We start from the raw sequence: 13,806 nt of genomic DNA, 5'->3' as shown, positions 1-13,806 counted from the left end.
GTCTCCATCCTTTCAGACATTAGGGACCACTAAATTCATAATTTTAAATCTTGCAGACCATTAATATGAATCCAGCACGCTTCCGCTCTCCCTCTTCTTTCCTCTCTCTCCCTCTGACTCCCCTCTCTCTCATCTCTCTTACACACACACCTCTCTTTCTCTCTGTGTCCCTTTCTCTCTCTCTTTCTCATCTCATCTCTCACACATCCCTTTCTCTGCCTGACTTTCTTTCTCTGTATCTCTTTCGCTCTTTCTGTCTTTCTCTTTCTCATATTCTAATTCTCCGGTGTTGCCTGGGTCTAACAACGCTTCTTCAGCCTTTATTGGTGCTGGATGCATCTCATTCACTCGGGAAGATGCATGACCTGCTCGCTGCCCCGAGACACTCGCCCGACCTGGCTGTCCCCAATGCTTCACATTGTAATGGGCTCCAGGAGGAGGAGGGGATACTGTCCCCGCTTGTGAAGCATGCTAAATGTAACTATGCTACGCAAGGTTCTGCATGAGCAGCGGGCAGGCCATGAGGATGCCAACAGCAGCAGTAGAGAGAAACGGGCGGGCCAGTGTCTTGGAGTGGAGAGGAAGTCACGCGTCTCCCCGAGTGACTGAGGTGTGCGCAACACCAACAAGGACCAGAAGAGACGCCCGTGAAACCCAGCAAGAGAAGAAACAAGTACACGGGTGCTTTGCTCCCACTCTGGAATATGGAGCGAGTCTCCATTCCCCGCCCTTACCTTCTCAATGCAGGCGAGGAGTGACTGGGAAGGGAGGGTGAGGGGCAGGTGGGACTATCCACTGGTGGGTTCAGCCGATGGAGCCACAGCAGGGGAATGAAAGAGCCATGGGTTGCCGACACCCGTTGCTTCGGCCCGTCTGCGACACTGCCCCCCCTTTCCACAACAACACTGTTACCTCATTGTGGCCAGCAAGGGCTACGCTTCTTGCACACTGCAGCACCTGCAAAGTTGCACGTATCACCTTCTATGGCAGAGATTTCTAGCCCCACCATGAGTTGTCTAGCCAGTCCCATTTCCAGAGCTCTAGACACAGGAATGGCCCATTGGTCGTCCCAGAGCAGCTCCTCCACCCGGGTGCACTGCGGACCACCAAAGTTTTCTTGTGGACCACTGGTTGTGTTTCCTCCTAGAGCAGGAAGTTGGACTAGAAGACCTCCAAGAGTCCCTTCCAGGTTTATTCTGTACATATGTATGTAAGACAACAATGTCTTGATGGGACAAAACATTTTTTACTGCACTTTAAAAAGAAATAACAGTACATTTGATATGAGCCAGTTTGTAATTTTTAGTTTTAATAAAGAAACAAAACACCCCTCCCCCATGTACCAAGTTAAAAGCAAATGCTTTTTTAAAAAAGAATAAAAATATGGAACTGTGCATTTACCCATAGACAAAGGTAATTTGGAGGAAGGGGAAAATATTGCTAATTTAGTTAATAAATTGTGTTCAGTTTTGATTATTTTTCTTCGTAAGGGTTTTAAATGGCTGGTTTTTTAACCAAAGCAATTTCCTACACTTGAAACATGGGACATATTTAAAAATATGTATTTTAGCTTTCCTATGCTTTGCAGGAACAAACGTGGCAGCTAACAACAGGAGTTGAATTAATCTTTTAATTGCCACTATTTATAGTTTAGAAATGACAATATTGCCCATTCAAATGGTTCCTTATAGATTGTAAACTGATTTTTTTTCTAATTTCAAAAACATATAGATTGAAGACACCAAAAACAGTAATATAAATTTGTTTCCCTACAGACAGTCTAGAAAATTTGCGAAATACTGTACAATACTGTTCATTGCAGTTTTGAGAGAACGTGCTCACCTATGGATTGGGTATGGGGATAATTTTAAAGGGAAACAAGATTTAAAGCCGTTTTATGCCATAAAACATTTCAGTTTCAAGTTTAAATCACAAACAATTATCCCACAGATTATAAACACTATTAATGCCCTTTAGGAATGACATAGTATACAAGAATGTTTGAATTAACTTATTTGAACCAAGCCGGAATGTGGGGCCAATTCTTTTCTTATGGCATTCCAATTCATAATTGGAGAAAAGAGATATAGTAACAAAACCAAATTTTATGAAAAAGAAACAAAATAAAAACAGAAGATATTGATCTTGAAGATCATATTGAAATGATCGCAGAAGAAGCATATGTTAAAGTATGGATGGATGGATGGATGGATGGATGAATGGATAGATGATAGATAGATAGATAGATAGATAGATAGATAGATAGATAGATAGATAGATAGATAGATAGATAGATAGATAAGCAGGCAAGCAGACATAATTTTATTAAACTTTAAATATAAAATACAAATGAAAATAATGAATAGAGAAATGAGTAAAGGGGCAAAGGAAAAAAAGATGTAAAGGAAAAGAAAAAAACTGATTTCCATTTTTTAAATTTAATAAGTTATATAGTAGTTATAATCAGTACTCTTACTTATGCATAGTTTGTGAGTATTACCTATTTCTATAACAATAACCTATTAGTATTTGAATCATCGAAATCCAAAGTAAATGTTTCATTTTCTTCTCTTGAAGAAAAGAAGCCTAGAAGCATTTTCCATGTGAAAACAAAGCTAGATATATTCTTCTCCTTAATTAAAATAGTTAACTTTGCCATCTCTGTCAGTTCTATCACTTTTTTCTATTTCCTTTGGGTTTTATAGTGAAATTTAATTAGATGCAGAGCATGAGATGCCCCTTTTGAACAAAGCACACACGGCATACTTTATTTTATTCATTTTTCTTTTTATTCATACAGTGTAGCTTTACAAAATTATAACCACAGAGCTGCTGCTTTGTTAGCTTTAAAGCACTAATTTTAATTTGTAGTTACACTTTTGCATTGCTCAGATCATAGAAAGTTCTTTTTCATGTATGTTAAAATGAATACAGGTAGTCCTTGACTTACAACAATCCATTTAGCAACCATTTGAAGTTTCAATGGCGTTGGAAAAAAGTGACTTATGGCCATTTTTGACCACTGCAGCATCCCCATTGTCATCTGATTAAAAGTTGCTTGGCAACTGGCTCATATATATGACAATTGCAGTGTCTCGGATCACGTGATCCCTTTTTTGCTATCTCCTCACAAGCAAAGTCAGTGGGCAAGTCAGATTCACTTAGTACCCATCTTACTAATTTAACAGTTGCAGGGATCCAGTTAACAATTGTGGCAAGATAAGTCATAAAATGGGGCAAAACTCCCATAACCAATGTCTCGCTTAGAACAGAAATGTTGAGGTTAATTGTGGTTATAAGTCAAGGACTACCTGTACCTAGGGCGTTAGTACACCAGACTCTCTGTACATCTCAAGATTGGTTGGTTGGTTGGTTGGTTGGTTGGTTGAAGTCATGAAAGATATGAATCGGAAACATTTCACAAATCTTAATTAGAATAAATAATTAAATAAAATGCTGCTGCAAACAAGGGGGAAGGAAAATAAATATCGACAGACTGGATTTTATAGATGGCTGTGGGGAAGTCTTCCTGGTTAGATTCCTTGTGACTCCTGGGGTTAAAGGCCAAATGAATTGACATTAGATCAGGGATGTCAAACTGGTGTCATGCGCAGGCCACGCCCAACCCTGCTCTGCAAATGGGAAAACATTGTGAAACTTCATGTGACATGGCAACTTTGACATCGGTACATTAGATGTTCCTTAACAGTTAAAACACAGGTTTTTTACATTTTAACGATCATTCATCTTTTTCTTCCCTCTAACAAGCTGAATAAAGGCTCTGATGTAGATATTTGCTCTGGGTTCAGATTCCCCACTGGTGATAATTTAGTGGCGAGAAGGGCAACATGGAGGGAATTAGAATAAAGTTATCATTTTGTCAGCTACAGACACTGAATTAGATTTTTGAATTGTTGGTAATAAACAATAGCACAATTATGGCTTTCTAGTAACACCCCATCCCACCCCAAATCCTCTTTGCTATTAAAACAGTGCAGAAGAGACTTTTTTAGATTCATTGCAAGCAGAGACAAAGTTTCTGCAATATATAATTAGCGAATAAGCAGAGTTATTTAACAAGTAAACAGCAGTGCTGCAAATCCTTGAAACTGATTTTTATTGTGAACTTTTAGAAGGCCTAATTGTTATACGGCTTTTAAAACCTAAGTTACCATCAAGTGCTGTTTAGTGACATTATCAGACAAGGTCTATCTACCAGTTCTGGTTGATCTGGGGAAAAAATAAGTAACTTTTCACCAGCAGTGGGTTGCTCCCAGTTTGGCCCAGTTCTGCATATCTGTGGTTGCAGTGGAAGGCTCCACCCACCCGCCCAGGACGCTTCTGCGCATGCGCGCATGAAAACTGGTAGCAACAGGTTTTAGGACCCACTACTGCTTTTCATCTTTCCTTTTAGACTAAATTTCAGACAGAATCTAATAGAAGTTGAAGTCCGCATAGCTTAAAGTTGCCAAGTTTAAAAAATACTGATATATCTTAGTTGCCAAGGATGGGTGGATTGTCTTCATTGCTAATCTTTGGAACTTCCCATTTTATCCATTTTCAAAGAAGAAAATAGGAACAGGTGGAAAACAATTGATTGATTTCTTGGGCCCTCAAAGGGCAGCAAACAACTCAAGCAGAAGATGGATGCAATGGGACAGATCTACTTTCCAACAATAATTAAGCATTGGCCATAATTTAATACTATGCATGGTCTCTGTTTCCATTTCACACTTAAATTGAATCCATGAAGGCTTAGTGGTCTGTGAAAACTTCAAAAGAACTTTAGTTGACTGGCTCTACTAGTGGAGTTAAATTTAAACTTAGCTTTTAATAAAGCCAACATTGCAGAGTTCAGTTTCATGGGAATTAGTGACCTTTGAATTAATCCTTAACCTTTCCCAAGATTTAGGAGCCACATCATGGAAGTCAAAACCAGAAGGGGGGAAAAGCTGGGACATCCCTCTGAATCTTCCATTGGTAGTGGCATCCTGGCTTGGAAAAAGGAGATTGCAAATGATGGGGAAGGACATGACAGCTATCTTTGAAAGACCTAGGGCTGGATGGCATTCGTGCCAGAGGTGGCACCCAGAGCCCTCACTGCTGGCACACGCACCATCATTGTGTTGGATGCCCCACCTCCTCCTGGCCAGCTGGTCTTTGAGTCTCTGCTGTGCATGCATGTGCTTGTCCGTGTATGCGCACACATTTTTCAGTTTGGAAATGCATGCATGGACAGTTTGAGCACTTGTTGCCTAAAAGGTTCATCATCACTGACCTAGGGGGTTTGTAAAAATGGCTGCTGTGATACAACCCCAGCTGATAATCTGCTGCTAAACTGGGATGAGTCAAATGACTAAGAGAAGTTGATGGCCAGCATCTTTTAACCAAGGTATCACTCTGGACATGACACTTCTTAGTGTAAAAGTATTTTGGAGCAGCCTTATTGCAGGTGAGACTAACTGTCCACCTAGCACCACTTATTGGCATAATTCTCCAAATCCTTTTGCAAAGCCCCTTCTCATCCCTTGGTCAGTTGCTTTGAAATGAAGAGGTTACAGATCAAACTTGGCACATTATCGGTAAGTAGCCAAGATAGGTTAACTCATCCCTAGCACATTGAATACTAAACCAGATAGAGAGAGCCAATGCACTATTATCCAGGAGAAGCAGTAATTTGTTCATCAAAGATGCTGGTTCTTTCCTCTCTTAGTCTTAAACTGTAGTTGTGTCCTGTAGCGTATCATGTAGGTTCAGGCAGCCATCTCAATACAGTTTATCTTGCCTTATGTATTTCAGTATTTAGAAGTTGATAAGAAATAAGATACAACATGTTGCCCATCAAGCAATTGTTAGTCTTTTGAGTCCCAGCAAACTGCATCATTGATGCCACTATTTGATGATCACTTGGTATCACCTTTAGTGCCTGCTATACCTAAACCAGATATTTTATTCTGCCAGAATCCTGAACACAGGTTTTGTGCACCTCTTTCTAAAAGAAGGCTCTTAAACATGATGCAACAAAGGAAAGAAGTCTGCCTCTTAACAGGAGAGAATGGTAAGCATCAATTCTCTGGGATAGAGTCTTCAGTCAGTGATTCATGAACAGCTGGGGGCAGCCTCACCCAGGAAAAATAGCCAGGAGGGAAATTTCTTTTTAGCATCTGAGGGCTTGTGCAGATGTAGATTTGGACAAACGATTCCGGAGGTGATTAGCAAAATCCATTTGGGTTTGAGAAAGAACTTGGTTGATCAATGTCTTTGGAAGCCATCCCTGAAATTAAAAAAAAATAGGATGTTAAACTAGGTTGCTATGCAGTTAGAAGTAGGCTTAAGCTCCATGTCAAGAAAAAGCTACTTAGTAGTTCAGCAGCTTCTGGGGAGCTACAATTTGGGGGACTATAAATTTTCTAAATTTATTAAGCCTGCTTTAAGAAGTTTTATGTTTCTGGCCTGAAATTTGCTACTGATAAGTTTCAACTATGAAAACAAGGGGAGTTGATTTCTCCTCTAATCCTCCATGTACACATTTAACATGAGAATGTTTTTATAAAAGTAATATTCAGCATAATTTAACCTGGTTTGCCCTATATCTTTACCTTTAAATCAATGCTGAGAAGCCAGGTTAACTTGGTTTCTGACGGATTTCCTAGAACTGGACGAAGAACCATGCACATAGGACCATTTTCCGCTCTGCAGAAAAAGAAAGAAAACAGTTAAGCAAAGGCTCAAGAAGGACAGGGAACAACCCAGCCAAAATTTAGTTCTGTATATGCTTACACTCAACAGTCAGAATCTTGCCAGACTAAACCCTTACTACTTACAGCCTAACGGATATATCCTGCGAGAATCTAGGAATGGCTATCCTTTCTCCCTCTGTCTTTGATCCAGCTCTGGACTGTGTTGCCTCTAGTCTTTCCCGCTCCCTCCTGGGGAATTACCATTTTATTGAAGTCCATCACACCACCTCCTTTTCCATTGACACCATCCCTCACATCAACATATTATAGTTAATTTCAACCCATTGGCTAAGAAAAGATGTCAGCTATCTTCTCATTAGTGACTATTGGGCCTTAGGGTAGCTCTCCACATGTGTTAAGTAATAACTCCTGTAATTTTCCAGGATTGTTGGGGAGAATTCTGATAGAACTTAGCCGGAAGGACCTAAATTTTGGGCATCTGTTCCATAACTGAACCATGCAATTTAAGTAAAGGCAAGAGATACCTGATAACCCCTTTTTGTTCTGGCATGGCGGCATACGTGGTTGACATGCCAGCTAAGAGGCATGTAGAGCCACGACGTTTGGAACACCGGACGCTGACAAAGTCTCGTGGACCAATTATGTTGCCAGGAGTTGCTGCTGAGGTTTCATGACTGATCACAGTGTCTTTGCCAATCCTCTGGAGAATCTATGAAAAGATGGCAACGATGATGATGATGATAATAATAATAATAATAGCAATAATAATAGAAATAGTAATAGCAATAATAGTAATAGCAATAATAATAGTAATAGCAATAATAATAGTAATAATACGCAATTATGGATGAAGCATGTAACAGTGATACCCATTGTAATCAGGGCATTTGGTACCATGTCCAAGAATTTTACAAAATACATCAAATTGCAGCTTCCTACAATAACACCAGCAGAACTGCAAAAACCTGCACTACTTGGGACATTGTACATATTAAGAAGATACTTGGTCAATACCTAGGATGCTGGCAGCAGCCCATATCAACCATCAGTGCCAGTCAATGAAATTTGTGATACGTTTTAAAATATTCAGTTGACTGAGTTTCATGTTAAATGAATAAAAGTTAATAATACATTTGCCTATCCCAGATTGTTGGAAGCAGTTACTATATGTTTCTCATCTTGCCTATATTTGGGAGCTGTTAGTTTGTAATTGCCCCAACACTAACTCAGAAGTTGGGGCGTCTCTGATTATACACAGCCAATATATTGGAGGAACCTTCCCTCGAAATAGTGAGAAACAGAACACATTGAAAGAGTGAGTAGCCGGTGGAGAAACTAATTCTCAACTCAACCCCTAGCTGTTGCAAGTTTTATTTTTGTACCTTCACTTGCTTATGTTACAAGTGAAGCTTTATTGTACATCAGGGTTTTGAGATTCTCCAAATGTAGCTAAACTACAGTCTCTTGCAATCCATGCTTGACCACTGTGGTCAAGAATGAAGGATGCCCAGAATTACGATTCAACATTCTAGGACAGTGATGGCAAACCTTTTTCTCCTCGGGTGCTGAAATAGTGCGGGCACACGCTATCACATATGTGCGAGTGCCCACACCCATAATTCAATGCCTGGGGAGAACGAAAAAAGCTTCCTCCGCCCCCTGGAGGCCAGAAAAAGCCTGTTTCCCAACTTCTAGTGGGCCCAGTAGGGTCATGTTTCGGCCTCCCCAGGCTCCAAAGGCTTCCCTGGAGCTGGTGGAAGGTACAAACGCCCTCCTCCATCCCCCTGGAGTTTCTCTGGAAGCCAAAAACGCCCTCCCAGAGCTCCTGTGCGAGCCAAAAACGCCCTCCCAGAGCTCCTGTGCGAGCCTGGCCAGCACACACACAAGCTCCACACTGTTGGAGCTGAGCTAGGGCAACAGCTCGTGTGCCAGCAAATATGGCTCTGCGTGCCACCTGTGGCACCCTTGCCATAGGTTCGCCATCACTGATCTAGGATCTCCCAAATCCATTGAATATTCTCCATCAATTTAACTTTAGGTATCATTTTACTTTATTACTATTCTGACTGAATGATAGTTTAGCTTCTAAAAATTTTTTAAGGCCCACTAAAGCCAAGCATGTGCAACTGTGCAACCTTTTCTCATTTCCAAAAACGGCCTCTAGCTGCAAGAGCCTTACCTTGATTTCTTTAATATTCGGATTCCACTCTCCCATCTGCTCCATCTTTTCCACTAACACATCGTAGACACAATCTAGGGGTTGATCAACTACTACCTCAAGCTGGAAGACCTTCCCCACATCAGGCAACACTTTGCTCAAGACTTTGTCACCATTGCCCTGTAGAAATAAACATAAGATTTATGCAATAAACAAGCAGCATTGATGAACCGCGGTGGCACAGTGGTTAGAGTGCAGTCCTGCAGGCTACTACTGATCACCAGCTGCCAGCAGTTTGGCAAATTGAATCTCATCAGGCTCAAGGTTGACTCAGCCTTCCATCCTTCCAAGGTCGGTAATATGAGGGCCCGGATTGTTGGGGGCAATGTCTACTCTGTAAACTACTTTGAGAGGGCTGTAAAGCACAATCAAGCAGTACATAAGCCTAAAGTGCTATTGCTATTTAACTGGTAGGTATTCATGGGACACATAGGCATTTTGAGACAGCCCCAGCTGTACAGTTGCCATGTAGTGCACACAAGACCATCCTCAAAGCCCCAAAGTCCTTCTCTCCCTGAGCTAAGAAACCTGATTAAATTCTACTTAAATGATTGAGTTTCTGTTATGGCTCATAATGCTACAAGCAAACATTTCTTATTGCCTTTCATCCATTTCTACTTTATAGCAACCTAAATTTTGTCACTAGATTGTAATAATAGATAGACTCCTCTCAGAAAACTGTTAAGGGTATATATGATATGGTGTGCCTGGATCAATGAGGTTTTTAGATGGTTTTATATTCTCGTTGTTTACATTGTTACATTGTTTTTATTGTTGTAAGCCACCCAGAGTCCTTCTGGAATGGGCAGCATACAAATTTAATAAGTAAGTAAGTAAGTAAGTAAGTAAGTAAGTAAGTAAATAAGTAAGTAAGTAAGTATTATTATTATTATTTATTCGATTTGTATGCCGCCCCTCTCCGAAGACTCGGAGTAAGTAAGTAAGTAAGTAAGTAAGTAAGTAAGTAAGTAAGTAAGTAAGTAAGTAAGTAAGTATATATATATAAGCATACCATCACTGCCTCCGTTTTCCAGCCACTTTTTTCTCCAAGAATATTCATAGACTTCTGGATAGCCTCCTCTCCTTGCTTGATATAGGACATCTCCATATCACTGAAAGGATTCTCTTCCAGCCTCGAACCTGCACAGTTGAATTAGATTTAAGACATATAAATCAAACAAACTAAAATATTATATCATTACCACCAGCACACTCAAAGAGGGAGGTCTTTCTGGAAAAAAAAGGAAAATCACATTCTACTTGCCTAGAAGAGAACTCCGTCTGTGTACATTGTTGATCCATTGGTTGGGGCCCGGTCTGGAAAATGCGACTTTCTTCAGTTCCTGGGCAATGGCTACAGCTGCTTGTCTCTTCAAACCTAAGAGGAAAAAGTCCCAACATTACTGGGGAGAAAAGAAAAGGAATTCTGCACCTCTTCCAGAGGTTACAAAAAGAATAATGTCTTGGTATCTGTAAATGTGTTGAGACTACAACACCTACCATCCCCAGCCAGCACAGCTTCTGGGGTGGGCAATGTGTGTTGTTAGTTGCACATCTGTAGAGGGCAGCCATGAAAAGCTTTGATTTTGAATTTTCCAAAATTTGGAGAAATAAATCCTGCACCGAAGAGCAAAAGATTCTGTGCCTCCAATTGCAGAAAAACCTCAGTTTTATTCTTCTGATTTTTTAAAATCAGAAGAGTGTCAAATTGTTGATGAACTTTTATCCAAATAAATGTGTGCATGAAGCAGGAATTTTTAAATAATTCAGTATAAGGAGAAGTCCATACAGTTTTTCTGAGTTGTTTGCACAATTTGCTTAAATTGATTATTAAATTAATCTTTGGCCTTTTAGTATTGTTGTTCAGTACACAATTAAATAAACTAAATTCCAAAACAGACTCTAACCCCACCCCTAATTTTGATAATATATAGCAGGGTACCTAAGGTGCTACGGGTTAATATAGGAAAAATTAATGCACTATGGTTAACATGATTCAGATAAAACAACCTCTGAGTCTGGTTAGTGCCCAAGAGAGAGTCTGCTTGCAAACCCCATTTTTGACATTTTGAGATCCAGGATGAATGAAAAGTAGAATATAAACATTCATTCACTCCTGCTTTTGAGCCATTCTTTGTTCTTATTTGACCAATTGTAGGGAGAATGAAGGCATTTTTCTAAATACCAATCAATGGTAATTGCAAGACTAGCTAAGAGTCTTAGAAGGAGAGAGAGTTGGTTTATCACTGTCCTCAATGGTCCTGCAATGTTTTCTCTTCCAAGCTGCTGATAACCTCAGGAGATACTACTTCTGGCACTACAATCAACATAAGAACTAGTACCCCTCAACACACAGCTTACAATGCTAACCACTAAATCTACTGATAGTGAAAGCAGAGCTGGTCTAACAGCGGTTATTATACAGTTGAAGGAAAAAGAAAGAGATATAAAACTCTTAATTGCCAATGCACAAATCTTAGGCTATCAATAGGCAGGAAAGGTTTGCCCTCAACAACATCATGTAAGGCAAAAAGTAATAGTTGACATATTTCTCCACTAGAAAACCTGTTTTTTGAATAATGCAGAACCACTATTCTTATCTGTATCTGAGGGGCTATTGTAGATAAAGGGGCTGACTTAGTGGCACCTGGTCTGAATTTTTCTGTTGCTCAATTCACAGGTAATCTTGCTGCATTTCATCTGAAGTCCAAAATGTAACACTTGGGTCATGATAAATTGGCAGCCAGAAGAATGCAAACAGTACCTTCAAAGGAAGGATGTATTCCCTATCACCTTCATTCTCTCTTATTTTCTTTCCATGCACTCCAGTTCTCCTCCACTCCAAATGGATCCTAACAAACTCCCAAACTAATCTGAAAAAGGAAATAGCATGCTTATTACAGCATGCTTCTGCCTTCATTGTACCTATGCTGCTTGATAAAACCATGCACAAAGCTAATCCCAAGAACGAACAGATTAGCATTTCAACTCCGTCAGGAAATCTTTGCAGGCTGCAGGGACCCATCTTGCCTATCTGGGGGGGGAAATTAGCCTTCCTTCAATCTTCCACCTTCAAATGTTATCTGTTAAGTGCTCCTGAACACCCATTGATTTGGCTTGATCCATAGTGATTTCCAAAGCAAAAAAAGAACATAGGTGCTCAGTAGAGAAACATTACTTTTGGTTGCATGTTTTCACACATGCCTTTATATATTTTTAACCAGCCTATTTTTTTTAATTGAATAAAGCTGGAACAAAATTAAGCACTGTGGATGTAGATAGTGACTTTCTAAATTGAATAGCAAAAATACCTTAGTGCTTTCTTTCCTCATTACCCCTTCCCAAGGCACACAGCACATTGAAGTTATCAGACCATATCAAGCTTTAGGGACATTAAATGTCAAGAGAGCAGACATACTATAGAAAGCTGATGGGAGCTAAATATGAACGGCTGTCCTGAACCAATCAATAGATTTGTCTGAAATTTGGTTACTCTGCCTCAACCAACCAACCCTGAAATATTGCCTCCAGTTTTCTCTTGCTGTTCAAGAGTTATGTTATGCATCTTTACCTGTCATGTTGGACAAATGTCTGTAGGAAATTCCGGCACAAAGCTTGAATGTTGCTGGCAGCATTGCAAGAATCTTTTAAGTCTCAAAGGATTCCCGATTTGCGTTGATACTCCTCTTGCCTTTGTCCTCCGGGAGCTAATGTCACTGGAGGCTCTGCTGGTTTCTGCCCTTAAATACAGCTGAATGATGCTGTTTTGTCAGCTGGGAGATAAGAAAAGACATCACTTACAGCAAACTGGCTGACACCAAGGCCAATCTCGTCCTCTGTGGAGTTGGGGTGGGGGGGGAGTGACAAGTGGGAGGCATTGAAATTGCAAGGGAAGCCCCACCCAAGGGCAGGCAGCACTATTCCCAAAGGGTTTAAATCAGTTTATCTCCTTTTGAGGTTGCCAGATGTTCTGCAGGCAGAGTCGCTGTGCTTCGAATCAGTCCTTTTGAGCTTTTCTCTCTTTCTTTTTCTGCAAAAGTCCACTTTGTATGCTCCTATTCAGGTGTAACTGGTTGAGAAAGGGAGTATAGTAATTGGTAATTAATTCAGGTCCAGAATAAATAGAGGCAATGAATTGAATTCCTGTGCTAGATGCAGTTCACCATCTAGAGGTGTCAACCCAGTTATAATTCAGATTAGGTAAATTGCAAGGTTCCATAAGAATATTATGATCTGGTTATTCCATGCATCACTATGCTTCCATTATTTTAAAAAAGTGTGCCCTAAGTTTATAAAATGATCCAGGAAAAATAAAGCATAGTCAGAAAAACAAGTATAACCGTGATAAAAAAAATCGTAATAATGATGGAGAGGCACATCAAAGAGTTGGCTGGACCTTCAAGATCATTATGTTCCATTCCTTTACTTGGTGAAAGATTTGCAGAAAAAAACCCCTAAAAGGAACCAAACAGAGATAATTAAAAGCAGGAATCAAAACTCAGAGAACACGTTGAAATTGAACAGCAATTAACTTTTAAGTATGTAGAGGCCTTCGTCTGAGACCAACGTATAAATGTCTCAAATCCTTATCATTATTTACAAAATAAAAACACATCCAGAATACAATCCTGATGCAACAGAGAATGATTCTATGCCATCCCTCAAATATTTGGAATGTTTTAAACTAGTTTCCCTTAGTCATTAGATGTGGCTTTCAAGAGAAAATCATTGTCGTCCAAAGACCTTTTCGTGATATAATTTGAAAGGGCAGCCTTCTTTTAAAATAAATAAAACCTTTAGTAGGACAGAGCTTGTTCTCGTGTTTATAATGCACTTCCTGATTTACTCTCTATCATCTGTGATAAAGATCATATGCTAATTTAATAT

At 39.8% G+C, this 13,806-nt stretch overlaps 1 protein-coding gene across 1 annotated transcript; it reads right to left on the bottom strand.

Moving 5' to 3' along the window:
• Positions 1–2,766: 2,766 nt before the first annotated feature.
• On the bottom strand, positions 2,767–12,660 carry STAR (steroidogenic acute regulatory protein). The gene is made up of 7 exons (XM_070765863.1): positions 12,491–12,660; positions 10,184–10,297; positions 9,932–10,059; positions 8,881–9,039; positions 7,226–7,410; positions 6,600–6,693; positions 2,767–6,274 (listed from the first exon to the last, which is right to left on the bottom strand). Exons 1-7 carry the CDS (start codon positions 12,552–12,554, stop codon positions 6,158–6,160), a joined length of 861 nt encoding a protein of 286 aa, XP_070621964.1. The 5' UTR covers positions 12,555–12,660; the 3' UTR covers positions 2,767–6,157.
• Between the last annotated feature and the right edge of the window lie 1,146 nt (positions 12,661–13,806).

Source organism: Erythrolamprus reginae, chromosome 12 (assembly GCF_031021105.1).
Source record: "Erythrolamprus reginae isolate rEryReg1 chromosome 12, rEryReg1.hap1, whole genome shotgun sequence".
In the NCBI taxonomy this organism is placed as follows: Eukaryota; Metazoa; Chordata; class Lepidosauria; order Squamata; family Dipsadidae; genus Erythrolamprus; species Erythrolamprus reginae.
Note: the sequence above shows the minus strand (reverse complement) of the source record. Positions and strands in the feature narration are given on the sequence as shown.

Excerpts from the sequence above, each read along its gene's own strand:
- STAR (XM_070765863.1), bottom strand. The coding sequence starts at position 12,554 with ATGCTGCCAGCAACATTCAAGCTTTGTGCCGGAATTTCCTACAGACAT. Across the intron at positions 9,040-9,931 it reads GGAAAACGGAGGCAGTGATG|GGCAATGGTGACAAAGTCTT; the intron begins GTATGCTTATAT and ends TTATTTCTACAG. Across the intron at positions 6,694-7,225 it reads GAACAAAAAGGGGTTATCAG|AGCGGAAAATGGTCCTATGT; the intron begins GTATCTCTTGCC and ends CTTTTTCTGCAG.